The sequence below is a fragment of the Macaca nemestrina genome, chromosome 10 (genome assembly GCF_043159975.1).
Source record: "Macaca nemestrina isolate mMacNem1 chromosome 10, mMacNem.hap1, whole genome shotgun sequence".
Lineage (NCBI taxonomy): Eukaryota > Metazoa > Chordata > Mammalia > Primates > Cercopithecidae > Macaca > Macaca nemestrina.
Window position 1 is genome coordinate 143,228,882 of NC_092134.1, and position 27,291 is coordinate 143,256,172.

Here is a 27,291-nt window from a genome sequence, read left to right on the forward strand (position 1 = left end):
ACAAAACCCCTGGACTGTTCTCAATGCGGCAGTGTTGAAGATTACACAGTGGAGGGCAAAGAACATACATGGCTTTGGTGTCAGGGAGACCTGGGTTAGAATCCTGGCTCTGCTATTACTGTGTGTCTTGGGCAAGTTACTCAACCTCTTTGTGGCTCTGTCTCCTCATCTGTGAAACGGACACATCCTAATAACAACTTTTCAACGTTGCTGTCAGGAAAAAAATAAAGCATACGCAGCACCTAGGACAGCGCCTGGAACACAGTAGTCCTTAATACAGGGTGACGGCGATGGTGGCTGTTTTCTGAGCCAGAATCACATGGCATGGAGTCCCAAAGGAACCCCCAGAAAAATAACATGAAGAATTCTGTAGGGGGTGGTGTTCTCAACGTTTAGCCCCCTTGTCAACCTTCACGGAACTGAAAATGTAGGGTTTTTCCACTATTCCCCATGGCCTTCCCCAGCCTCCCAGATGGACAGGCCTTCTGGAGGCTTCCTCCCACCCTGTTCCAGCCACTGGAGCAGCAAACAGTGAAAGGGCCATGACCTTGGGTGTCACCAACACATGGGACCCACGGTGTGGGGATTCCTGGGTGGGCATCTGTCAGTCTGGATCTGAGCTTTGGCGCTTTTCCAGGGCACAGCAGAGCCCTGAGTCCTTACACCCTCTCTTTGGTGGCTGAGTATCAAGAGCAGGTCCTCAGCCTCTGTTTTTCTCTTTGCATTTCATCTATAGAAAGGCTGGGATAGAGGTTGGAATCTTCACCTTGGGCTATTTAACTTGAAGGCCATCTACTTCAATCTAGCCTCTTACGGAACTGGAAGCCCATTGCTCTGGCTCCTTCCAAGACACGGGCTGTGTCTCTCCGGCTTCCACAGTCTGCAGCTGCCCTCGCTAGTGGGCAGATTTCGGGCAGCCTGGCCCTTCGACAGGAATTACGTGGATGGGATTCTCTCTGGGACCTGAACATCTTCTTCTAAGGCCTTTCCCAGAGCACTGGAGGGGGATCCTGGGGCTCTCCACTCTCTTAGGCTCCTCATCCTGCTGCAGAAACATTCCTTGAGTGGCAGTGCACTAGCCGGGAGAAAATGTGAGGTCACTGCTGGTCTATGAGTGATGCTGGTCACAGGATCACTCCCTGGGTTGGGGCACCCCTTTGAGAAGCCAAAAGTAGAATGTGGGTGGCACCAAGAGGGATCCTGAGAAAGCTTTGATGTGTTCACATGACGTTAGGCTGATACACACAGTGCATCAAGAGTCATTCCACGCATGAGAGCAGGATTTGAGTATGGGAAGTGAACCTCTCTGAGAAATTAGGGAAACAGGGCCATCGCTCATTCTCAGAGGAATATCACATGTGCCCAAGAGCAGAATGACCTGTGCATTGGAACAGAACAACGTCACACTCGAGGGCTGCTCAGGTGGGAAGCTGGCTTATGCTTAGGGGATGCCAGACACCTGCTGCACATGCCTGGTCCTGGCACACAGATGATGCCCTGGGGTTCCAGTGGCCACCCCAGTCTGTCTATCCTGAGCTGATTTCTGAAACGACAGATGCTTTAATGCCAACCCTCTGCCCAAACCCACCAGTGACTCCACAATCCTGGCGGGATAAAGTCCATTCACAATCTTACTCCAATCTCCCTTTCTACCCTCATCCCTGCCGAGTGACCTGTCCACTCCGTCCACACTGACACTCTCACCAGATCTGCCAAACCCCCTCATGCCACCATCCTGCTTTGGTTTCCTTCTGCTGGGAATGCCTTCCATCCACTCCCTTCTCTGCCTCGTCCCCTCTTTCAGGGATTGCTACTTCCCCAGGAGGAGTCAGTCCCACCCTCCTCTATGCGCTAACAATTCTTGGCACTTGCCTCTATTTCAGCAATGACCACTTTGTGCTTTAGTTATTCACTGATGTGTCTCTCTCCTCCACCAGACCGTGCCATGTACACCTTTTTATCACAGGTACTTATCAGAGGCGGTTGGCTCATAAGATGTGTGTAATAAATGTTAAATGGGTGGATGGATGGATGGATGGATGGATGGGTATTATTTATTCTCCACTACTTTTCCAAGGGCAGAAATGCTGCACTGGGCTTGGTGATGCACCACCCAGACCCTCCTCCGAGGGAGGACTTCTCGCTCAGCTGCTGGGAGCACTGTTGGAGAATGCCTTTAGCTGTTAGCCCCATCAGCCCCATCAAAGACTGGCTCAGCTACTGAGAGCTACCTGGCCCAAAGTCACATCCTTCCAAGGGCTGTCCACATCCAGGCACCAATTGCAGTGGGGCTATAAAGGCTCCCTATTCTTACCCAACTTGGGCTGAGGTTGATGGGCCACATAGAATTGGCCGAGGCTGCTGTGGGGCTTTGGCGGTAGACTTTGACCCATGCTGTGTCCCTCCCATCCCTTCCATGGGTATTGATCCCCGGTGCATCCCCCAGTAAAAAGTCAACATTCCGAACTCGAGTCTGCTTCTCAAGAACTGAATCCCCCTTGGAGCCTCAGCCTTTCTCTCTCCTTCTTTCTCTTGGTGGCCAGGATTACCCTGGTCTCTCTGCCCCCAGACCTATGGAACTTTTTTGGGTTCCAGATACCTTTGCTAAGGGCTCAGGGCTCTCTTCCTAGAAAAATGCACATGATTTCACACATGCCAAATTTTACCTTCATGTCAGAGCCTTTACAGACTCTATAGGCCCCAGGCTAAGTACATTATTATGGAGAGAAAATCATGGAGTATTTTCCATATGCTGAGAAGTGTGCCACGGGACATAGGCAGCTCTCTGGTCATACAGATAAAATATTTCAGCGCTTTTCAGAGCCTGGTCATCTTCATCCTGGGCACTGATGGAATTCCTTATGCAAACGGACGAGAGCCTGAGCAGAGTAAAGCCCCAGGCTCTGCAACTACTAGCTAGGAGATCTTGAGTACCACACCCAACTTTTCTGGACCACGGTTTTCTCATCAGCAAAATGGGGATGCCAATACCTCCTTTCCAGGATGGTGATGAAGATGAAATGAACCCGTATCCACCACCGTGGGAAATACAACTTTCCACCCAGGAATGGTGAGAAGGGAGAACACCTGCAGTGCCCCCAGCGTTTGTGCTCACACAGCTCCTGCCAGGGAGCTGACTCTCCGTAGTGAGTGTCCTCTCTGGGCTCCCAGGCAGGCCCTGGCAGCCACACTGCCCACTGCCAGGAGCTAAGGGGACAGGAGCAACTAAAGGGCTATGTGAGAGCCAGGAGAGGACAGGGGAGGAGCAAGGTGCTGACCGAGGCCCAGCACTCTCCTACTAGAGGGGCTGGACTGAGGAGCTACCCGCAGGCTCGGCCCTGAGGGAGTCTGCTGTCCACGGTGGGGTGGGTTTGCCAGAGCAGGAGCTTGAGGGCTGTTCTCCTATCTCGGCAGCGGCTAGCACAGTAATTACCAGAGACTTTGCGAGGAGCATTCTGAAGGCTGACGGACTCCTCAGGCATGAAGACTCCAGAGGGCCTGGCCAACTGCATTAGATTATCCCAGACTCTGCCAGCCGTTCTTAAAGCTCTTCTGGGACAAATATATGAAACATTTTCTAGACAAAAGCTAACAACATGCCTCACGTCCTCTCAAGATTTTTAGCCTTTTCTAAAACACTTCTTTTTCCTCCTTTCTTTGAATCAATACAGTGATTTCAGATGGGCAGAATAAAGACACCGAGCACAGAAAGCCAAGTGTCTTCTGGGGTCCCAGATGGTGTGAGGGAGGGGTGGAGGTGAACAGAAGGCCAGTGTTAGTGACAAGACAAGAAATCAATTCACTTCATGCTGATTCAAAGCACGAGCTGGAAGGTCCTGCCCAAGGTGGTGGAGAGGGCACTGGGCCAGGAGTCAGGCGGGAACCCACCCCAGCCTGCAGTGTGCATGGTGTAACCGTGGGCAAATCATTTCCCCTCTCTGGGCTCTGTATCCTCATTGTAAGAGGGCAGCTTGGATAAGATGCTTTGGCATCAGGCAGGAAGGAGAGGCCCAGCTCCCTCCCTCCCCATTTGCTTGGGTCCTGGCCACACCTGCTCCATCCATCCCTGCTCCTGCTAACCTGAAGCCATCAGACAAACGACAGCTCCCAGTGACACGGCATAAGCCTCCCCTGCCATGGCCCCTTGACTGCCATCATCCGGGCCAGAAGCCCCCGCAGGACAGCAGATGTGGCTGTCCCGGCTCTCTTCCGCTTCCAGAGGCTGCCCTGATCTCATTGGCTGTGACAGACACTTCTCCTGCCCGGCTCCCAGGACCCTCGGAGAAGAAGTTCTTTCTCTCCTTGTTGCCTCCAGGCTTTGGTCTCACAACTGCTCCAAAAGGTGTGGGCGGGGGCTGGCTTGTCTCTAGAGTGTTCCCGTCAAAGGAATCGCAGCCACTTCTCTGGGCTCAGCCCTCCCCTCACCTAGGCCAGAATACCCAGGCCACTCCCTCAAGGTGGGCCACAGGGTGGCTCCTGCAGACAGTCCCCACGGGCGGGCGAATGTGGAGCCCTCCCCTGCTCAGCCCCTCCCACAGGAAGGCCTCTTCTGGAAGCTTCCTCAGGCCTCCTCAGGACACCGCCTCCCTCAGAGCCTCCCAGGCTGGGCCATACTGGCAAGTGCCATCTTACTGCCCCCGGAATCCTACTATCTTTGAGCATTTTACATTCTCATAAATAGGCATGGTTCTGGGGTCAGTGTCAAACTCTAAGGACATCCTCCCTGCCCGCTTCCCAGCACATGACAGTTTCACACACGCATGTCTCTGGCCCAGGCAGACACGCTCGCTGTACACCTTGGTTTTCTCACCTTTCATGTCTGCTCCTGTGATTGCCCCAGGAGAAGACAGCTCCCATCTCTCAACACTCTCACCCAGCCTCAGGATGAGGCTGCAGAACCACGGCCTCTTCATCCTGCCCTGGCCACAATGCAAAGTCTCTCCCAGTGGCTTCAGTACAGCCTAGTGAACTCCGGAGTTTACTTATTTTTTCTTTTATGATGAAGTATTTTATATATGCAAGTATAGGTAACACAGAGGTGAAGCATTCAGAAAAATATCCATATGTACCTGGCCGGGCGCGGTGGCTCAAGCCTGTAATCCCAGCACTTTGGGAGGCCGAGACGGGCGGATCACGAGGTCAGGAGATCGAGACCATCCTGGCTAACACGGTGAAACCCCGTCTCTACTAAAAAATACAAAAAACTAGCCGGGCGCGGTGGCGGGCGCCTGTAGTCCCAACTACTTGGGAGGCTGAGGCAGGAGAATGGCGTGAACCCGGGAGGCGGAGCTTGCAGTGAGCTGAGATCCGGCCACTGCACTCCAGCCTGGGCGGCAGAGCGAGACTCCGTCTCAAAAAAAAAAAAAAAAAAAAAATAATAATAATATTAATAATAAAATATGATACTATTTTTACAATAAGTAAAATGTAGAAAGAAAAAAAAACCATGCACAGGCCTGCAGAGGGCTTCCCTTCCCATGCTCTTTTGCTCCAACACTGCATTTCACCAGAGAGTCAACATTCACAGCCCACCACCTGCCATGTGTTTTGCTTTGTAATTGCCCCGGGTCTCTCCATGAGCAGGTCCCATCCCTGGCCATGCAGAGTGCCTTCTTACAGAATCCCTGGCAGAGGGCCTTGGGGATTAGACGGTGCACCTGCTCATGCTATGGTTCAGGAAGCTGGGGCCCAGAGAACGGGGGGATGCCTTGTCTAAGTCAGTGTGGTGGAAGCACCAGATTCTTCTGGAAGCTCAAGTGCTGCCCTGGTCTGCCCTTCCCCTCGGCTGCCTTCCAAATCCCAAGCCTCTAGGTCATGCAACACTTTGTCTTACTCCCCTGGCTCTTTGAAGGAAATAATGTATACAGTGGTCCATTTCCCGGATGAAGTGCCTTGAATCTGCTTCGGTCAGCAAACCACAGAAGAAACAGGATGTACTAGGCCCCTGCTTGGGTATCCGATGCCTGTTTGTCAGCCTCCCCTACTTCCCCACCATCTCCCCTTCCCTCTGGCTTCCCCACTCCTTAGTTGCCCTCACCAGAACCAAAGAAGTTTAGTCTAAGATGAAAGTTTACTAGCCTACAAAATAGTTCATTCTGTTTGTTCTTATCAGTCTGCCCAGCTACTTAGGTCATAAATCAAATACTTTACAAGCCCCTGAGCTAACGAGGATTGCAATGCATTGTGGGCTACAACAAAATGCAGCAAAACAACCCTAAAAAAAACCACCTACAGCCCCTACCCAACAATTGATAGGCATCATCCGGGAAGACGGTAACCCCACGGTACTCAGCCTATGAGGGGCCAGGGAAAGACTTGTGCACTAGGGGGTCAATGGCTTCTTGAAACTGTGTTGGGTGTGCCTGCTCATCAGACACCCGATTTTGCAAGACTGTCATTAAAAGTCTCACTTTCGCTGCTCTCCGGGTCTCTGAGTCCATTCTTTGGGTTTGGACAGGTGAGTTTGTTTCTGACAACCTGGTGGCCCATATGGGGATTTCCACGCCTGCACAGAGCGAGACTGCAGCTGAGAGGGGAGCTGTGTCCCACTTGACTGGTGTGGCCCACTCTGTCCAGGTGTCTCGGCTCCCTGAAGAAGCCATACACAAACCCGAAACTGTTATTCAGGAGACAACTAAAGCGACACAGGCAGAAAAGCAGACACCGCGGCAACCAGGCAACCTCATGCATGAGCCAAGGTAGGAAAATTGGACTGTAAGTACTGCTTGGTGGCTGTGCGTTTTCCAAGGTCTTGGGGCGTGCGAGAAACCTCCAGTAAGGTGGGTTGAGTACACAGGGGTGTGTAAGAAACCTCCAGTAAGAGAGGCTGAGTACACAGGGAAAAGCTCAGACACAGAGACTAACCAAAAATGGGAAACAAGAATTCTAGGCCTAGGAAACAGAGGAAAGAGTTCCCTTTAGTTCTTTAAGAGTTCCCTTTAGCCGAGGGGAAGGGCAGAGCAGGGCAGCACTTGGGCTTCCAGAAGAATCTGGTGCTTCTACCACACTGACTTAGACAAGGCATCCCCCCGTTCTCTGGGCCCCAGCTTCCTGAACCATAGCATGAGCAGGTGCAGTGTCTCATCCCCAAGGCCCTCTGCCAGGGATTCTGTAAGTAGGCATTCTGCATGGCCAGGGATGGGACCTGCTCACGGGGAGACCCGGGGCAATTACAAAGCAAAACACAAGGCAGGTGGTGGGCTGCGAATGTTGACCCTCTGGTGAAATGCAGTGTTGGAGCAAAAGAGAACCCTCTGACATTCCCCCAAATAGTCTGTTGGGGAGAATGTTGCAGGTTTGAAGGGATAGTCCACAAACCAGCGACAAGGAAAAGCAAAAGACAATAAAGTATTGTTGTTTAATCTGGCCCCAAAAGCCCATTCGTCAACCTTTGGTCTTTTGGCCTAAGTTTGGCTCAGATGAGGATTGGGTGTGCCAAGCTTTAATTCTCTGTGAATAATAAAACTCCACCCTCACAAGACGATACAGGTTATGCTCTTTGTTGGACTGGTGAATTAACCCCCATGTTCCCCTTAAAAAAGAAGAAAAAGAGCATAGTAAGAAGCCCTCGCCCAGTGAAAAGCCCTGGGATCCCCTAACACGCCTTTGCCCCCACACATCTCAGGAAGTACAGAACAGGATGTCAGGGGGCAACGGGAAGGTCAGAGGAAGAGGAATCTGCGGGTTGTGAAGAAGCTAAACCCAATGCTTCCTTAAATCCTTATCCAAACTTGAGGAAAGAATTAGAACAATGCAAGAAGGACATTGAGAATTTCCCTATTCCTTCAAACAGCAGATGTCTAACAGGTACCCTCTTAGAGAAGTCCCTATGGGACAGAGAGGAGTTGGGTTTGTGAGTGTGCCTCTAACAAGTACTGAGGTTCGGAATTTTAAAAAGAAAATGAGGACACTCTGGGAAGACCCCCTCGGTTGAGCAGAGCAACTAGATCAGTTTTTAGGACCCAATTTTTATACTTGGGCTAAGATAATGTCAATCACAAATACTCTGTTTCCTGGGGAAGAGAGGGGAACGATGATAACGGCAGCCATGACCATTTGGGAGAGACCCATTCTCCGGGTGAAGGAATCCTGCCAGCCGAGCAGAAATTCCCAAATGCAAATCCCAGATGGGGTAACAATAACCTCAGAGATCAGGCCTAAATGCAGGACCCAAGGGGGGGATTAAAAAGTCCACTCTTAGAACACAAAGTGTCTTGAAAGCATTCGAGATCCAACAATAAAAAGAGGACACTCTCTCTGCATTTCTGCAGAGTCTCAGGAATCAAATAAGAAAATACTTAGGATTAGGTCCGGAGGACCCAGTAGGGCAAGGCCTTTCAGAAGTTAATTTTGTGACAAAAGCTGGCCTGATATTACTAAGAAACTGCAAAAGATTGACGGGTGGAATGAAAAATCGATTAAGGAATTACTGAGGGAAGCTCAGAAGGTTTTTGTAAGAAGAAAGAAAAGAGAAACTGGGAAGGGAGAAAGAGAAAACGTGAAAAAGAAAATTGGAAAGAGAAAGGGGAGCAAATGGCAAATGTAGAGGGCCAGAGAGAGGGAGAAAGAGTTAAGCTGCCAACCCTGAAGGCAAGGGAGAGCCGGCCGCACAACTGTGTGTGGAAGCTGGCTGCTGAAAGCTGTTGATAAAAGTTGTTGCTGAATCTTTGTCGTTTCGGCAGAGCTGTCCATCTTTGCAGACTGTCAGGGGGCCAGGGCCGGCACGGTTTAGCTTGTGCCCAGAGAGAGAAAGAGGAAGAAACTAAGTGTGAGGGAAAAAGGAAACGGGATGATAGAGAGAGAGAAAAAAAGAAAATGAGCGAGAGCGAGAGACCGGAAAAGACAGAGATCAGAGAGACACCAAAGTTGAGACTGGGGAGAAAAATAAAGCAAAAGGAAGAAAGAGTACCAGAGGAAGTGAGAGTATGTGGAGAGGTTGGCAGAGCTGGGGGAAGGTTCTAGAGGCTCGAGCAACAAGGAGGTGCAGGGGAAAGGGTGCAGTGCAGCCACTGAGGAAGGACAGGGCCCGGGAACTGGGGATGCAAGTGAGAAAGGGATGGGGAGGGGAGTTTAGGATCAGGCTGCTTGAGGAGTAGTGGGTTGCCTATGGCAAAGACTAGATGGCTGTTTGTCGGAGGCAGTAGAAGGGATTCAGGTTATGGAACAGTAAATGGATGAGATGACCATCACAGTTTGTTGCTGTTTTACTGAGAGGCTGTAAGTCCGCCAGGGGCAGCCGTCAGTAAGGCTGCAGAAGGGCTAGGGAGCTACACAAGGAAGATCCGAACTAGGGTTGTAAACTCAAAGGACAACAGGGGCCGGGCGCGGTGGCTCAAGCCTGTAATCCCAGCACTTTGGGAGGCCGAGGCGGGCGGATCACGAGGTCAGGAGATCGAGACCATCCTGGCTAACACGGTGAAACCCCGTCTCTACTAAAAATACAAAAAAACTAGCCGGGCGCGGTGGCGGGCGCCTGTAGTCCCAGCTACTCCGGAGGCTGAGGCAGGAGAATGGCGTAAACCCGGGAGGCGGAGCTTGCAGTGAGCTGAGATCCGGCCACTGCACTCCAGCCTGGGTGACAGAGCAAGACTCCGTCTCAAAAAAAAAAAAAAAAAAAAAAAAAAAAAAAAAAAAGGGACAACAGGGCCAGCAAATGGTGAGAAGGAGGGCTGCAGGGCTGGACGGGGACTGTGGCTAACTGAAGAGGGCACACCTCTGCAGAGGGGCCACAGCTGCTCGGCTGTTCTTACAGTGCTGGCCCTGTGTTACCAGGCTGTCTGCTTTGTCAGAGGCCAGAATTCTGACTTTTTATGTGACATAGGATTTTTAAATGCTGGTGATGAGTTAAAAAAAACTTAATAACCCAATACAGGTGAAAGAAAATGCCGGTTTGCAATCCCTGAAGTAGAGAGAGCTCGTGCTGGGGAGAGGTCCCCCAGGAGGCTTTGAGCAGCGGTGTATAAAAGTTCTGTTTCCAGCCGGGCGCGGTGGCTCAAGCCTGTAATCCCAGCACTTTGGGAGGCCGAGACGGGCGGATCACAAGGTCAGGAGATCGAGACCAGCCTGGCTAATACGGTGAAACCCCGTCTCTACTAAAAAATACAAAAAACTAGCCAGATGAGGTGGTGGGCGCCTGTAGTCCCAGCTACTCGGGAGGCTGAGGCAGAAGAATGGCATAGACCCGGGAGGCGGAGCTTGCAGTGAGCTGAGATGCGGCCACTGCACTCCAGCCTGGGCGACAGAGCGAGACTCTGTCTCAAAAAAAAAAAAAAAAAAAAAAAAAAGTTCTGTTTCCCAGAGCTGGTCTGGGCCAGGGGGAGATCCTTGCAGCTGAGGAGGAGGAAAAGCCACTGGGTCCCCTCCCAGAGCGGGACAAACCCTTTGCAGTTGCTGCGTCACCAGTGGGGGTGGCGCGGAATACAAACAGTGCAGCTCCCGGCCTGCCAGGGAGATGGATGGTGCCTTCAAAGCAAAGAAGGAGCCAGGGATGCCTGTGCTGATGAGAGCTGCCCATCAGGGAAGGCGCCATAGGCTGGCAGCTCTTCAAACCAGCAGCTCTCGGTCCAGAGCCAGACCCAGCAGAGCCCAGTCAAAGGCACCCTGAAAGGCCAGCTGGTCAGTCCCTTGCCTCCTCAAGTTCCTCCTGAGGTCAGTGGGCCCTGGAGAGGTGCCTAAACGAACTCCAGCCAGTTTCTTAGGGAAATGAGAGGAGAATAAGAAGGTATCAGACCATAACTGTTTAGATATTATAGAATATCAAACTAAAGTTAGACCAGAACTTAAATTCCACCGAATTTCTTTACTACTTGATGGAATGAGGCTGTTTGTGGTTGGGCCATCCCGAGTGATAGATGGTAAAAGACACAATGTCTAGGCTGTCATTGATGGAAACAAACAAACCTTATGAGAAAAAGGTAGATTACCCAATAACTGGTCGGCCCAAACCTGTGAATTATATGCTCTTAACCAAGCCCTGAAGCTCATGTATATGCTAATTCCAGATATGCCTATGGAGTAGTATACACCTTTGGAAAGATCTGGACAAAGTAGGGCCTAATGAATAGCAGGTGGAGATAATTGGTATATGGGAAACTGTTCAAACAAGTCTTAAAAAGCCTCCTGCTTCCAGCAGAGGCAGCCATAGTTCCTGTAAACGGCCATCAGAAAGGAAACACTACAGACGCTGCAGGGAACAGGCTTGTGGACAAAGCTGCTAAGCAAGCCTCCCTGGAGGAGGAAGTTAAACTCTTTGGCCTAATCCCAGACATCCCTAAGGTGGTATTAAAACCCCAATTTTCTCAAGAGGAGGAGGAAGAGCTGCGCAAGACAGGGCCAAACTGAGAATGGGAGGTGGGTGACAGGACCGAAATGATAAGCGAATTCGTAAGGACAGAACTGATATCCACACCCCGTAAGGGAAGTCACTGGGGTCTCCAGGCCGTGTGTGATGCGATACTCAAGAATTATGGGTGTACTGGGATTTATACGCTTGTTAAACAAGTGTGTGGCTGTTATGTGACCTACCAGAGAATAAACAAAAAGGTGGTTAGAAAACAGACTACCGGAGGGAGACCTCCTGGGTTAAGGCCATTTCAAAGCATTCAAGTAGATTTTACAGAAATGTCCAACACAGGGAGAGTAAAGTATCTGGTGGTAATGGTGGACCACCTCTCCAGGGTGGAGGCCTTCCCCTCCCAGCTGCCACTGCCGGAGATGTGGTCAAAATAATCTTAGAACAAATTATACCCAGATTTGGCCTGGTAGAAAATATTGATTCAGACAACGGGAGCCACTTTAACTGGAGGGCGCTAAGGGGAATCATGGAAAGTCTCCCTGCTGGAGACAGCAACACGCTCCAGTCCTTCTTCACAGGCAGCTGTCCTTCCTGTTTTGCTTTTTCAATCATAACAAAAGAAATCTCTAAAACCTCCTTTCTTAAGCCATTCCATGGTTGCTCGAAGGCAGTAAAAAGTCTTAAGAATGCCATATCTGATCAAATCACTCTTGCTATAGATTATTTCCTCATTTTTGGTTTGATGAAGCAAATTAAAAACTCTTTTTGTCATACATCAAGTACATCAGGTACAAAATCATTTTTATGGTCATATAATTGGGCAAAAGATAAGTGAATAGTAAAGACCTTTCAGAAGAGAAAATAAAACAAAAGCACAGGAAATAGTGGGATTAGAAAAATCTCTATTCCTACAGAGGTTACTCTCCCTGGAAGTGAGAAAAGGAGATCCAAAAAGATTCCAACAAGAAGCTTCCAGTAAATGAAATAAGAACACATTTCCCAGGAAACTGGATAAAACTGCATTACTGAATACCCTGGGCTAGAGAAAGCTTAGATGTTCCTCGTGGCATCTTTCACTTGTTCTGGAAGTATCATCTTTAGTTAGGTGTATTTCCTTAACTAATAAAGCCTCGCATTGTTGTTGTTGCTGTTTCTGTCCCTAAAAATGTTCTCTGGGCCACTCCTCTCTTCAGTTTGGTTGCTCTGGTGCATTTACCTGATGGCACCTGGAGTCCACACTCAGCCTCAAGGGTCAGGGCAAAGGGGCAGGGAAGAGAGGCCAGGCCTTTTGAGGCCCTGAACAATAACCTATGCGCTCTCAGTCACCCACTGGCTGTGGCTGGGGACGTGGGAAGCAGCTGTTCACCTCCCTGCCTTACCTTCACTTCCCACAGTTGACAACACCTGCCTCCTGCCCTGGTGGTTACAGGTGCAACTGACAAGCACCTGGTTCAAAACCTAGCTGTGCTCTTCACCAGCTACATGGCCCCTGGTCAAGGCATTTGTTGTCTCTGATCCTCAGTTTCCTTGGCTGTAAAATGGGAATAATATTTCACCAGCTTCTATTAGGGGTTAAACAAGAGAATTCTTGCATAGCACATAGCAAGCACTCAGGACATGGTGGCTAGTATTTGCTTCCTCTCCCTCATGGGTGGGAGACACAAAACAGACACGGAGTTAGCAGGACCTATCCTGCAATCATCTCTAAACATGCTGCTGACAAAAAGTGGTCTGCCTTAATGAGCAGCTCTTTGAGGGCAGCCCAGCACAGCATCTTCAACAGGTTTCCCAAGCACCCTCTGGTGACAGCCTAGGTCACGTGAAGAGGCCGGTCTCAGAGGATGGCTCAAGGCCTCAAGGCCTGGCAGGGAAAATTACAAAAGGAAATTGGCCTGGGCAAATAGTTGACTCCGAACAGGAGTTTCACATCCCAGCTGAGGAGAGTCCTCTGAACACAAAGTCAAAAGTCAATGACAAGACAAAACCTTCCTAATACTCTCTGGGATATTTTAATACCGCCCCCCCGCCCCCCGCCAAAGTCTCAAAGTACTTTCACCTCTATTTTGTTTTTTATGCCTCCTGAATCTGGCGAGGAAGACACAAATGGGACAAAAATGCACAGGGTAGTAAAGTGACAGGTCACACAGTTCCTTAGGGCAGATTCCTGTAGCTCCAGGTCGGAATTCGGCCATCTTCCTGGGCATGGAGCCCAGGCCGGCTGGATTCTGCTCTAACTACACAGCTCCTCAGCCACCCATGAGCACACCTGCTCTCAAAGCCCAAACCACAGGAGCAAGCCCCCTCTCCCCAGGATGCTCCTCTGCGCAGGTGCGCTCCATCCCGCCCCAGAGCCCAGTCTTCAAACCCCAGGATTCCCGCCCCCCAGCTTGCCCCGCCAGCAGGCAAGATGCTCCCGCCACTGCAGGGGCCTTGTGGGGATTTTCACCCCATCCCAACCTCTCCAAAGTCCTCTCCCAACCAACCAGTGAACCCTGAAGGAGACAAAGAAAACTTCCCTTAACCTCCCCTGCCGCCATGGCCTTCCCGGGGCGGGAGGCAGAGACCCGGGGCTTGGGGCCAGGCAGGCAGGGTGGGCCTGCCCCACAGGGCCTCTGGGGGAAGCCGAGGGCTTTTCTGCCCTTTTCTAGGGAAAGAGGACGCAGCTGTACCGCCCGACCGACCCACGCTGCCACCCGAAGCCACCAGTGGGTGTTGCCGGTTTCTCAGCAGCCTGGATGCCACTCCTGGAGCAGGCACGTGAGGCCGCGGCGCCCCAGCCCAGCTGTTTGAAGACTAAGCTGTATCGATTGAGAATTTAATTGCTCCGTAATCGCTGGGTAAACACTGGCTGGTCCATTGATCATGCTTCAGGCCCCATCACAGCCGATGGAAAGAGGCAGGAGAGGCGGAGATGCTCCAGCTATGCTAATGCAGGGCTCTCCCGCAGCGTTCTCGGAAGGGGTAACCCACGTGGAGGCCTCGGCAGAGCCCCTGCCGTGCTGCTGCCTAGCGGCGACGAGGCAAGCCACGTGGGCCACCAGGGTGGGTGGCCCGGGAGGGACTGGTTAGGGTAGGAGCCCCTGTAAAGGGGCGCAGTACGCCTCGCCCAAGTGGGAAATGCAGATTACAAAATCTTTTTTCTTTCTTTTTTTTTTTGATTGGCGTGGGGAGGATGTAAAACCCAACGCAGAGAAAAATAAAACATTGGGAGGCTGCACACTAAAATACTAACATCAGTTAATTCTACATGATGAAGTCCCATTTATATTTTCTTCTTTATGTTTTGTATTTTCCACATTTCCAACAACTAGCGTGTATGACTTATAATCAGAGAAAATACATGTTATTTAAGATCCAGTGAAATGGCTGGGAGGATTTCTCTTGAGCGCTTAAAAAAAAATTCTAGCAGCAACTCTGTGAAAAGAGGTTGTGTGTTGGAGTTGGACCTGGGTTCACTGTCCAGTTCCAGAAATAATTAGCAGTGGTCTCTCGGTCAAGATACCTAACTTCTCTCCATCCTGGATTCCTTATCTGTAAATGGGAATAACACCTATCTCACAGAATTACGTGAGATAAAAATATCAAGAGTGCCCAGCACCATGTCCCTGGCACGTTCAATAAATGGTATGTTCAATAGGTCTTCCATCTTGGAGTAAGGATGGGGTGGTTGAAAAGGAAGAAGCAAGGACCAGCAGTGAGTCAGTTCAGTCAGCAGAGGCTCAGAGTGCCCCTTAGACCCCTACCCAGATCCCTTCTTGCTCTGGAGGCCTAGGGGTTGTTCTGTTTCCTGCCTACCACCTCCCCGTCCTGAGCCCCGCCTCCCCTCCTGAGCCCCGCCTCCCCTCCAGAGCCCCGCCTCCCCTCCTGAGCCCCGCCTCCCCCTCCTGAACTCCACCTCCCCCTCCTGAGCCCCGCCTCCCCCTCCTGAGCCCCACCTCCCCCTCCCGAACTCTACCTCTCCTTCCTGAGCCCCGCCTCCCCTCCTGAGCCCCGCCTCCCCTCCTGAGCCCCGCCTCCCCTCCTGAGCCCCGCCTCCCCTCCTGAGCCCCGCCTCCCCCTCCTGAACTCCACCTCTCCTTCCTGAGCCCCGCCTCCCCTCCTAAGCCCCGCCTCCCCCCCGAACCCCGCCTCCCCCCTGAACCCCACCTCCCCCTCCTGAGCCCCGCCTCCCCTCCTGAGCCCCGCCTCCCCCTCCTGAACTCCACCTCTCCTTCCTGAGCCCCGCCTCCCCTCCTGAGCCCCGCCTCTGCTGCCTGAGCCCCGCCTCCCCACCTGAGCCCCGCCTCCCCGCCTGAGCCCCGCCTCCCCTCCTGAGCCCCCGCCTCCCCACTTGAGCCCCGCCTCTGCTGCCTGAGCCCCGCCTCCCCGCCTGAGCCTGCCTCCCCATCCTGCGTCCTGCCTCCCCTCCTGAGCCCCGCCTCCCCTCCTGAGCCCCGCCTCCCCTCCTGAGCCCCGCCTCTGCTGCCTGAGCCCCGCCTCCCCGCCTGAGCCCCGCCTCCCCGCCTGAGCCCCGCCTCCCCGCCTGAGCCCTGCCTCCCCTCCTGAGCCCCGCCTCCCCCTCCCGAACTCTACCTCTCCTTCCTGAGCCCCGCCTCCCCTCCTGAGCCCCGCCTCTGCTGCCTGAGCCCCGCTTCCCCGCCTGAGCCCCGCCTCCCCGCCTGAGCCCCGCCTCCCCTCCTGAGCCCCGCCTCCCCACTTGAGCCCCGCCTCTGCTGCCTGAGCCCCGCCTCCCCGCCTGAGCCTGCCTCCCCATCCTGCGTCCGGCCTCCCCATCCTGCGTCCGGCCTCCCCTCCTGAGCCCTGCCTCCCCTCCTGAGCCCCGCCTCCCCTCCTGAGCCCCGCCTCCCCCCTGAGCCCCGCCTCCCCTTCCTGAGCCCACCTCTCCTTCTTGAGCCCCGCCTCCCCTCCTGAGCCCCGCCTCCCCTCCTGAGCCCCGCCTCTGCTGCCTGAGCCCCGCCTCCCCGCCTGAGCCCCGCCTCCCCGCCTGAGCCCCGCCTCCCCGCCTGAGCCCTGCCTCCCCTCCTGAGCCCCGCCTCCCCCTCCCGAACTCTACCTCTCCTTCCTGAGCCCCGCCTCCCCTCCTGAGCCCCGCCTCTGCTGCCTGAGCCCCGCTTCCCCGCCTGAGCCCCGCCTCCCCGCCTGAGCCCCGCCTCCCCTCCTGAGCCCCGCCTCCCCACTTGAGCCCCGCCTCTGCTGCCTGAGCCCCGCCTCCCCGCCTGAGCCTGCCTCCCCATCCTGCGTCCGGCCTCCCCATCCTGCGTCCGGCCTCCCCTCCTGAGCCCCGCCTCCCCTCCTGAGCCCCGCCTCCCCTCCTGAGCCCCGCCTCCCCTCCTGAGCCCCGCCTCCCCCCTGAGCCCCGCCTCCCCTTCCTGAGCCCACCTCTCCTTCTTGAGCCCTTCTCTCCTTCTTGAGCCCTCCTCTCGCTCCTGAAACCAGCCTGCTTCTCCTGAGCCCCACCCTCTCCCACAGCCGCCTCCTCCCATTACTCTAATAGAAGCCCATCTTCCTCATCTTGGCCCCATTATCACCCTTGAGACAAATGGGCTCTATGCTGGGAGGCAGCTGGCCAGCTACTGGGTCATTGTTCTGAATGTCGCTGAGAGCCTGAAAGGGAAGGGAGCCCGCAGGATCGAAAGTAGGGCTGCAATTACTGGCCTATTCAGCGCCCCAGAATAAAGCCCTGTCATTAGCTGGCAGCAGGGAGGCGGTCGGTAGGGGCGAAGACCACGGGGCGAACTTTTCTGGCGAGAAAGAGCCTGGCACGCAGTTGCTGCTCCCTGGCTGGCTGCTGGGAGGAGGCACCACCCCCAGCTCCCACCTGAGGGCCTAATTACCCTGGCAGACATAGATTGCCTTCCTAGCGGGGTGTGGGGAACCAGGGCAGAGCAGAACCCATAATAACTCTATCTGGTCATCCAGCTTCGCAGGGCTTTGCCAGCCCCATAGCTGCTCCACTGTACCCCAGATCGCTGACGCCCACCCTTCAGCCTCCCTTTGCAGACACCCACACTTCTGGATGTGCTCAATTTCAGGGGTTCCTGCTCCTGGGAGAACCACTCCCTGTCAGGCTCCCAGCCCCAAGACAGTTTCCCTGACCCCAGCCCCCAGCTGCTCCTCTGCAGGTGGCTGGGGAAGGAAGGCTGTGCTGGCCTCGGTAGGGCTGAGGCTTCTCTGCCTCTTCGGGAGCCGTGAGGCTCTCTTCTGGCCCTGGGTCTTTCTGGGAGGGAGCCGACTTTCCTCTGGGCTGAGCAGCATCTCTACATCTCTGATCAGCCAGAGGAGCAGCCACTGCAGTGCCCCAGGGAGGGCACCTGCTCAGCCCTGGAGCTGGAGTGGGGGCCGACCTTAGCCAGACTGCAGAGGAGGATGGCAAGGGAGATCCTGTGGCTGGCTGAGTCCGCACACCAAAGGCCCTGACACCTGATTCACTGACTTTGGATTCCTTATTGGGGTCTCCTAGAGATGCCAACGGCTGATCCTAGAAATCCTCAGGAGGCCATGATTCCTACTGGCTGAGCTAGTGGGAAACCAGACTGACAGGGAAGAAGCCAGACTGACAGGGGAGGAGCCAGACTGATGGAGGAGGAGCCTGGCTTGTCTCAGAGCTCGAGCCCATACCAGATCTCCTGAGAGGGCTGTGTGACCTACCCGCCTGTGCCAGCCCCACAGGCTGGCCTCTGACTGTGACGCATTCCACTAGAGGAGCTTGCTGGGAAGTTGTGGCTGTGCTCTGGAGGTGGGACAGCTGGACTAGGGGAAGGGATGAGGTTTGGTGAAGGAATCGTTGATAGGGTTGGGAGCAGGGATGCTGCGAGTCTGATCAGGGAAAACTTTATCTTAGGATAGAATTCCCCCAAGAAGCCAAGAGCAAACACACACTGTTGGGCTGTGCAGAAAACATCCAGAGGGACTCCTCTCAGAGAGGCCAAGAAAGCCACATCAGACAGAGACAGACAGACAAAAACAGGCTCTAGGAAACTACAAATCAGACAGACAGGACAACGTGGAGTAACTGGGAACGAGAGACAGACAGCAGCTGAAGCCCTGGACCATCTTGGGGGGCAAGCCTCCTGTCCCCACCCAGGGGGAGGGCCCGCATAGGCAGGGTGTATAGGCCCCTCCATGAACCAACATTCAAGAGAATCTCCCACCTCCCACACTCCCTCCCCAGAGCACCCCCTGTCCCCAACCTCAAAGCCCACACCTCCCAGGGGAAGGTGAACAACAAACCTCTTGGAAACTAAGATCATGGGTTTCCTATCATCCACCTCAAACACTGGAAAATAACCCTAGTCCCTTGGAGCCCCAGCCCCTTGAGAGGGCAGCACCCCTCCCCTGCCCCGCATCTACCTACGTTCTGGCGTTCTGGCATGCTGCTGGGGCTGCCTCTCTGCCACTCCTTCCCACCTGGAGCTAGGGCTGCAGGTGGGCACCACACAGGCAGCAGGGGAGTGCTGGTGCGTAAGCGAGCACGCAGGCTGACAGCGGATGGGAGGCGAGACCACAGGAAACCCAAGGGACCGTCTCTGTTGCCCGCCCCTGCCAGGTCTGGGCTTCTCAAGGGTGTGTTCTCCATCCTCACTGAGGCCTGGTGCTTGGTTAGTATCAATAAAGTGCTTACTGAACTGAGTTGAACTGATGGAGCTGGAGGCAGGCCAGACAGTTTTTCTCTCTTCTCCCCCACACCAAGGAAGGCAGTTTCTAGGCCGGAGACTCGGGCCATGTGTCTGAACAGTGAGGGCTCATGGGAAGGGGCCAGGGCAGTCAGGGTCCTCCTCTACAGCGTCCTGGTGTCTTCCACATCTCCACGCTCTCCTCTTTCCTTCCCCCTCCACTGTTCCATTCTCCCATTTCTCTTCTTCCTTCTAATTTCCAGGTGAGCGGTTTTCCTTTTGAGGGTATCCTAATGTCCCACTGCATGGGGAACTTCTCAAGGGTCCAAGTTGGCCTTATGTGCCTTTATGTCCCCAGGCCTGGCCCAAAACTTGTCACAGAGGACACCGGGGGCGGGCGGGGAGCACAACATGGGCACAGAAGAGGAGAAACCAGAAACACAAGGGCAGAGAGACAGAAGCAGATGCGGAGGGAGAAGGCTGATCCCAGGACGGAGAGGGAGCACCAGGAAGGAGGACAGGGAGGCAGACGGCAGGAAGAGAACCCAGGAAAAAACAGAGGAGAAAGCTTAGGACTATGGCTCTAAAACCTGACTCCTCAACACTCCCACTCCATCCCAAGGCTGTCAACTAATGTAGGCAGGGCTGAGAGATCCTGAAAATTAAAGACAGGCACCTGGGCTGACTGGAAGAAGAGAAACCAGAAAGAAAAGTATAAATCCTTGATGTAAGACGAAGGCTGGGCACTATGCATGGGCTGAGCGCACACCACTGTGTGCCAGGCACCCTACCATGTAAGAGACGTGAATATCCCCAATCAAACCAATTTTCCTGGCTGCTTACGAAGATTAGATTTTACATGGGCTGTTCAGGAGAAAGGAGCATACGTTTGGGGTGTGATCGCTAGGGCATAATGACCTTAAACGTTGGGAATGGCTCATTTGGGGTCCAGAGGGAGCAGAGAGAAACTGAAGTCTGAGGAAGGAGGTGAAAGCAAACAAATTACCCCACATGAGACTCAAGAGGAGGAGGCCCAGTAGCTAGTGCAGTGGTATGTGCTTTGTTGCAACAGGAAGCAAGGTGGGGGTGCAGAATGGAGGAAGGGCCACAGTTCCCACCTGTGGGAGGCCAGGTCGGAGCAGGCCGGCTTCTGCTCGGCGTCGGCGGCTGGGCAGCAGAACTGGTGCAGCACGGTCTCATTCCTGCGGGCAGAGCAGAGGGAGATCAGAGCGCCTGACACAGGCTGGGTCCCCACCCTGCCTGATACTAAAGCATTTCTGCCCTGAAACCCTGCTGCCCCCATCCCTGCCCTTTCGAGCCCCTGCGTAAAACTCAGGCAGCCAATCACTGCCCCGGGCAAGAGTGCAGCATTGATTCCCTGTCTATCAGAGTCCTCTTCAATCCCCCACTAGGCTCAATTCAAACGCCACCTCCTGTGTGAAGCCTCCTTGGCCTCCCTGGCAACTCACCCTTCCCATTTCCACAGCCCTCCCTGCAGCAGGCGCTCTCACGTGCACGTACCAAACGTCCTGCTCTGTTATCACAGTTTGCTCTTTACGACCCTGTTCTCCACCACGGTCCTCCAAGGTAGAACTAAGTCTGTTTCTCCAGGATGCACAGAATTGCATGCAGCGAATACTTTTAAGCTGATCATATACAAAGTTACAAAACATTCATACAGGGACTTTAGTGTCACCAGCTAAACATCCAAGGAGTGGTGCTTGATGAAGCACTTGGTGTAGATGAAAAAGTCAACCCAGGAGGCAGGGATCTGGGTTCTAGTCCCAACCCTACAGTTAGCCAGCTGTGTCATACGTGGCTCACCTTTTCTGGGCTTCAGCTGACTTACTAATGAAATAAGGGAGCTGAACTAGCGAAGTGGTTCTCAGCCCTAGCTGTATATTAGAATCACGAGGAGATTTTTAAAACAGTTTATGCCTGGACCCTTCCCTTCCCCCCAGGGACTCTGATTTCCGTGGTCTGGCATGAGTCCAGGGCACCAGGACTTTTTAACAAACTCCCAGGTGATTCTAAAGGCAGCCAGGATTGAGAGGCACTAGACTAGAGGATTTCCGAGGTCCCTTCCACCTCTGAAATGCTGTGATTCTAATATCCACTTTGAGCCAACCTAGAATTCAGTATTGAAATTACTTTTGGATAAAGATACACCGAGCCATTGCCTTCTCTTCCTTAATAAGCAGTTGCTGTCCTGGGCATTATTGAGTCAGAGAATGTCAAACCTGGAAGGGCCCCCAGAGATCATCTGAAAGGGATTTTCAAAATTCCTTCAGCTTCAGAACACTTTGTCCAAACCAAATCTTTACTGGAAGCCTATTGTGTAAAACAACAAAAGTAGAATATCGCCATGGCTGGGGGAGGGGCATCTGCACCACTTCCCAGACCTCCTAGCCCCAAATGTGGTAGCCACCTCCCAGCCACCTGTTGGGGGCCCACTGGGTCTGAGAGTGTAGACAGGAAACGCTGAATTTGGCTATCTGCATGGAAGAAAGAACACTGGAGCCTATCTTAATTTTTGTTTGTTTGTTTGTTTGGAGACAGGGCTTTGCTTTGTTGCCCAGGCTGGAGTGCAGTGGTGTGATCATAGCTCAGTGTAACCTTGGCCTTCTGGGCTCAAGCAATCCTCCTGTCTCAGCTACAGCCGTGTGCCACCAGGCTCAGCTAATTTTAAAAAATTTCACAGAGACAGAGGTCTCACTATGTTGCCCAGCCTGGTCTCGAACTCCTGGCCTCAGGCAATCCTCCCGTCTTGGCCTCCTAAAGCACTGGGATTACCGGCATGAGCCATCACACCTGTCTGAGCCAACCTTTAATTTGACAAAAAATAAATTCCAGAAAGGTTATATGTTTAAATGAGAGAAATTAAACAGAAAAAAAATCAGAAGAAAGCTTAGGAATATAGCTGATGTGTTGAGGAGATTTTAAAAACAAAACGGGAAACTGAAAAGCCATTAAAAAAAGATAAACATGTCTGACTACGTAAAATGAAGAAAAAAATCTGTATGAAAACGAATACCCTAATAAGTCAAAACACAAATGATAGACTAGGAAAATATATGTGCAAAATGTTGACAGAAGGCAAGTTAACACTCTGCACTGAGTTCCAGCACGTCCATAGTGCAAAGACAAACCCAGCAGAAAAAACAGCCAGAGAATAGGAACAGCAGTTGACAGAACGGGAAACCCAAACAGCCCACAAATACGGTTTACATCTCTGCTATTCTGCCTCACAAACTCAAATCAAGACCAAATTCATATCAATGGAAAGACGCTTACTGGTAAATAGGAAAATGCAAATTAAAGTCATGCCGTGATGCCATTTCTCATCCAGCAGACTGGCTGGCACACATTAAAAAGACTGCTAACTGTGAGTGCTGGAGAGGATGTGGAGAGAGGGGTGCCTGACCCACTGTCTATGTAGATGTGGATTACGAAATGTTTATGGAAATGTAAACCAAGAACAAAATTCTAAGCCCTCCAGTTGACTTGAGGAAAGAGAGAGACTCTCTCCTATTGTTTTATATTGTTTTATACTCAGTACCTGTTTTAAGAAAAAAACAATGAAGTAAAACCAAAGACAGGCAGCCCGGCACCAGGCCTGGGTCTGCCTGGCCTAAACCCAGTAGTTAAAAATCAACTCATGACTTAGAAACCCACGTTCCTGACATTGTATAGAAGAACACCATGAAACTCCCGGCCCTGTTCTGTTTCTCTCTGACCACCGGTGCATGCAGCCCCTGTCACATACCCGCTGCTTGCTCAAATCAATCACGACCCTTTCATGTGAAATCTTTAGTGTTGTGAGCCCTTAAAAAGGCCAGAAATTGTGCACTCAGGGAGCTCGGATTTTAAGGCAGTAGCTTGCCGATGCTCCCAGCTGAATGAAGCCCTTCCTTCTACAACTCGGGGTCTGAGAGGTTTTGTCTGCGGCCCGTCCTGCTGCAGACTGAATGGACCCCCTTCTCAGCCAAGGGCATTCCAAAGAAACCTAGTTCAGGCCATGATGGGAAGCAGGCGTAGGACACGCCTCCTTATCCCGTCCTCCCTTAGGAATTCAGGCACAGCTGGCCAGCATTAACATTTAACAAAAAACATTAAAACAGTCTTAACAGAGCTCTTAAGAGTGACAAAACAGACTCTTTGTAGCAATGAGACAAAATCTGTAGCAAATTCCAACCTGACTCTAGTACAGCATCATATGACCGATAGCAGACCCTAAAAGAAACTGAACTATTTTACAGCAAAATACATTTCTTTTATATATTAGCTTTGCAAATACGTCTCAGAAATGGCCTGGGAAGCTCTCTTGTGGGGAAAATCTACATTCTGTAGAGAATCCTCTTCCTATTCCAGGTCTTTTCCCTGATCCAGGAGAAAATCAATTAAGAGTCTAGCACCTTTTTAAGTCTGATAAGAAAAACTTACAATCTATTCTCTCCGAAGCCCGTACCTGGAGGCTTCACCTGCATAATAAGAATGTTGGTCTTCACACCGTCTCATTTTAACCCAGACACTCCCTTCTACTGATTCCACGTCTTTCGATAGTAACGACTCTTTCAACCAATTGTCAATCAGAAAATCTCTGAATCTGCCTATGGCCTGGAAGCTCCCACCATATTTCAAGTTGTCCCACCTTTCCAGATTGAACCAATGTACACCGTGGTTCACTCTCACTTACTTACATAAGTCACTGATGTCTCATGTCCCCCTAAAACGTATAAAACAAAGCTGCAGCCCAACCGCCTTGGTCACATGTTCTTAGGCCCTCTTGAGACTGTGCCTCAGGCCATGGTCACTCATATTTGGCTCAGAATAAATCTCTTCAAATGTTTTACAGAGTTTGACTCTTTTCTTCAACAGAAGCATTGTTTTTAGTGTGGTGGTGGGGAGGTGGGGGGGAAATGCAAACAGCTAAAGTCCTCATCAATCAGGAAATGGTTGAATAAACTGTAATACCTTCAACCGTACCATGGAATCACGCCACCTATTAAAAAAGAACTGGTTAGCACTCTATCCCGCAGTCTGGAGGGATTTCCACAGCATATTATTATTATTTTTATTTATTTATTTATTTTTTTGAGACGGAGTCTCACTCTGTCGCCCAGGATGGAGTGCAGTGGCCGGATCTCAGCTCACTGCAAGCTCCGCCTCCCGGGTTTACGCCATTCTCCTGCCTCAGCCTCCCGAGTAGCTGGGACTACAGACGCCCGCCACCTCGCCCGGCTAGTTTTTCGTATTTTTTTAGTAGAGACGGGGTTTCACCGTGTTAGCCAGGATGGTCTCGATCTCCTGATCTCGTGATCCTCCCGTCTCAGCCTCCCAAAGTGCTGGGATTACAGGCTTGAGCCACCGCACCCAGCCCCACAGCATATTATTAAATGAGAAAAGCAGAGAAATCTATAAAGAGTGATCCCAATTTTATAAAATAAAAAATGACTTCTCTCACCAAATGCAAATTCTTTGAATGTATACTCTACTTATATATGAATGCAAACTAAACTATTAACACTGTACCTCAGCAGATGAGAGCAGGGGAAAAAGACAGAGGTAGGAAAAGGAAAAGTGATGCTTAGGGTAAAATGTTGACGGACAGTGTTAAGTATAAATTCCCATGTGTGATATTACCGTAAATCCATTAAAACTCAATATGAAATTCCCATGTGTGATATTACCGTAAATCCGTTAAAACTGAATGTGAACCTGAATAAGAGCTGGAAAATGTCAGAAACCAACACAAATATTGATGTCATTTCACAGAATAGATCATGGGCAATTTTCATCTTGGACTTCTGTTCATTTAATGTATTTTTTGTCACAGATTATATACAATCAGTAGGTCATAGACTAACAATAGATGCAACAAATATAACTTTTTTAAAGGGCAATAAAGTAAATAATTGAATCTGAGCCCTCATTTTACAAATGAGAAAACTGAGGCTGAGTGGAGAAGGGACTTATCTGCAGTGGTTCCCTGGCCAAAATTCCGGGTCAGTCTTCCAGCCCGAGGTTCACTCCTGGGGCAAGTCAAAGACTAGAGAACTGTCTGAAACCTAAACATCTTTCGATAGCACCCAGGCTTCCTGGCCTGAAGAAAAGGGGAAAACAAATGAGGAGATGGAGCAGGAGCAAGAAGGGCCCAGAGCCCAGACAACGCGGGGCAGGTGGACCCAGGTGCGCAGTACAATGGAGAGCCTACACCCCCAGTTCCAGGCCTCCAGCTGCTCCTGGGTCCAGGGCAGGTTTGGAATTCCTGACGAAAGCCATCAAGAGCATAGGCAAAGAGGCATGGCTTGTTCACTACCCACAGCACTGACATTTCAGGAAGGAAAGCTCACCCACATGGTCATAGGCTGGCACAGTGGTGCCTGGGGGGACTGCTCTGATCCTGCCTCTGTTTCCCAGAGGCTTCCTCCCAAGGTTGGGAGCCACTCCTCTGTCCAGACACTGAGGGCAGGCACCTGCTGGTTCTCCCAAGTCCCCAGACTCAGCTGCAGTGACACATGTGATAGGTAACTGAATATTTTTCAGCAAGAAGGACCATGTCCTTCAGCACCTTGGGCTTGGGCTGGTAGTGTTGTTGGGGCTTCTGCTGCCACTGGGGGACAGTTCAGCCAAGAGGGGAGCTTGTCTTCCAGTTCTGCCTCTGAGCTCCTCTGTCCACCTCCTGCTCCTCGGGTCTCCTCAGCCTAGGCCAGAATGCTTCTTGTCTTCTTTCCGGGTTTAGCTCACGCTGAATTGTAAGTCCTGCCCTGCCTGCCTTTGACCAGCCTGGCCACCCACCCTGCCTAAGGTCATGGTCAAAGTTTCCTGACCTGGGCATGTCTTAGCTTAAGCTTCCTAAGGTCACATAGCTAGTTAGTAGCAAGCCTAAGCCCCAGGCAGGCGCCTGTCAAGGATCATACCCACCACTCTTCTTCAAAGGGTTTTTGGCCAGTGGGCATTCATGTGCTCATTTACCAAGGCTGGACAGGGAGTGCCTAGTGCCTAGATCAGGGCCTGGTATAATGATGGCACTCAATGCTTTAGTATGCAAAGAAGCATCACTGCAGTCCCTGCCTCGGGGAGTCCACCAGATAACAGAATGCCCTAGACTGTTTGTGCTGCTCTAAGAGAATACCTGAGGCTGAATGACTCACAAAGAAAAGAGGTTTATTTGGCTCATGGTTCTGCAGGCTGAACAAGAGGCATGGCTCCAGCATCTGCTTCTGGTGAGGCCTCAGGCTGCTTCCATTCATGGCGGAGGGGTAAGGGGAGCCAGTGTGTGCGGAGATGACATAGCAAGAGAGGAAGCAAGAGAGAGAGGGGAGGGAGGTGCCAGCTCTCAGGGGAACTAACAGAGCGAGAATTCACTCACCCCCAACTCCCCAGAGCGGGCGCTAACCTACTCATGAGGAAGCCACTTCCATGACCCAGATACCTCAAGTTAGGCCCCACCTCCAACTCTGGGACTGAATTTCCACAGGAGGTTTGGAGGGGACAAACATTCAAACCACAGCGGAGAACATTCACATCAAGAAAGGCCCAAGCTCCTGTTTGGCTGTAGCTGGAAAGGAGCTGCCCTGAGACTGTGGGTAGAGGGATCACGGCCTAGGTCATCCTCCGATGCTGCCCCCAAGCTTCTTCCTGAATCCTTAGTCTTCAGGCCACAGCCTTCCCGTCTTTCTCTGCCTTGCTCTCCTCCCACCCTCCCCGGAACACGCCACCATAGCAGACGGACACGGGACGCCAGGACCTGGCAAGGTGAGCAGTGGACAGGAGGGAACGGACAGGATCTCTTGGTGGCACCAACCTGAGGTTGTTGCCAGGATGTCCCATCAGAATCTGTCCACCTGGGAGGCAGGGGACTGTGGGCACAACCTGCTTCTGCCCACAGAGTAAGGCTTTCTCACCTCAGGAGGGCTGGCTTGAGGTTCTGCCACCACCCTCACACCCCAGCAAAGCTTTTGGGGGTCCATGCCAGGTGTACCAGTTCTCCACAGGTGGGTCACAGTCCCTGTGTGCATTCATTTAGGTCCCTTATCTCTCAAAGTCTCAGTTTTCTTGCCAGTAAAGCTAGGATAATAGTAGCTCCTGCACCTTGCAGGGCTTTTAGGAGACCAAATACAACAGTGAATGGCAAGGCACATAATAAAGGCAAAGGCCACACAAAAGCACTTTTTATTCATTCACCTTCCTGACCCAGCCCTTTTATTTCATCTGTGCAAATGACAGAAAGAAAGGAAGTATTTCTTCCTCAGATAATGCTTCTTGCATCCTTGAAATCAACCAGTGCTGCATTTTGTGAGCACCAAGAGGCAGAAAATGTCTCCTCAATACAGCGAGAACCAGCTGTTCTCAGAACCTGCTTCCCGGGGCTCCACACTCAAC

General features: G+C 52.1%; 1 protein-coding gene across 10 annotated transcripts in view; it reads right to left on the reverse strand.

The window, feature by feature from the left end:
• The window catches only part of LOC105463799 (IQ motif and Sec7 domain ArfGEF 3), a 113,247-nt gene that overhangs the window by 59,123 nt on the left and 26,833 nt on the right, over positions 1-27,291 (reverse strand). For all 10 annotated transcript variants that reach the window (XM_011711103.3, XM_011711104.3, XM_071072400.1 and 7 more), the window contains exon 2: positions 20,025-20,108. In XM_011711103.3, the coding sequence (XP_011709405.2) occupies positions 20,025-20,108 (84 nt within the window). The remainder of the gene's footprint in view (positions 1-20,024; positions 20,109-27,291) is intronic.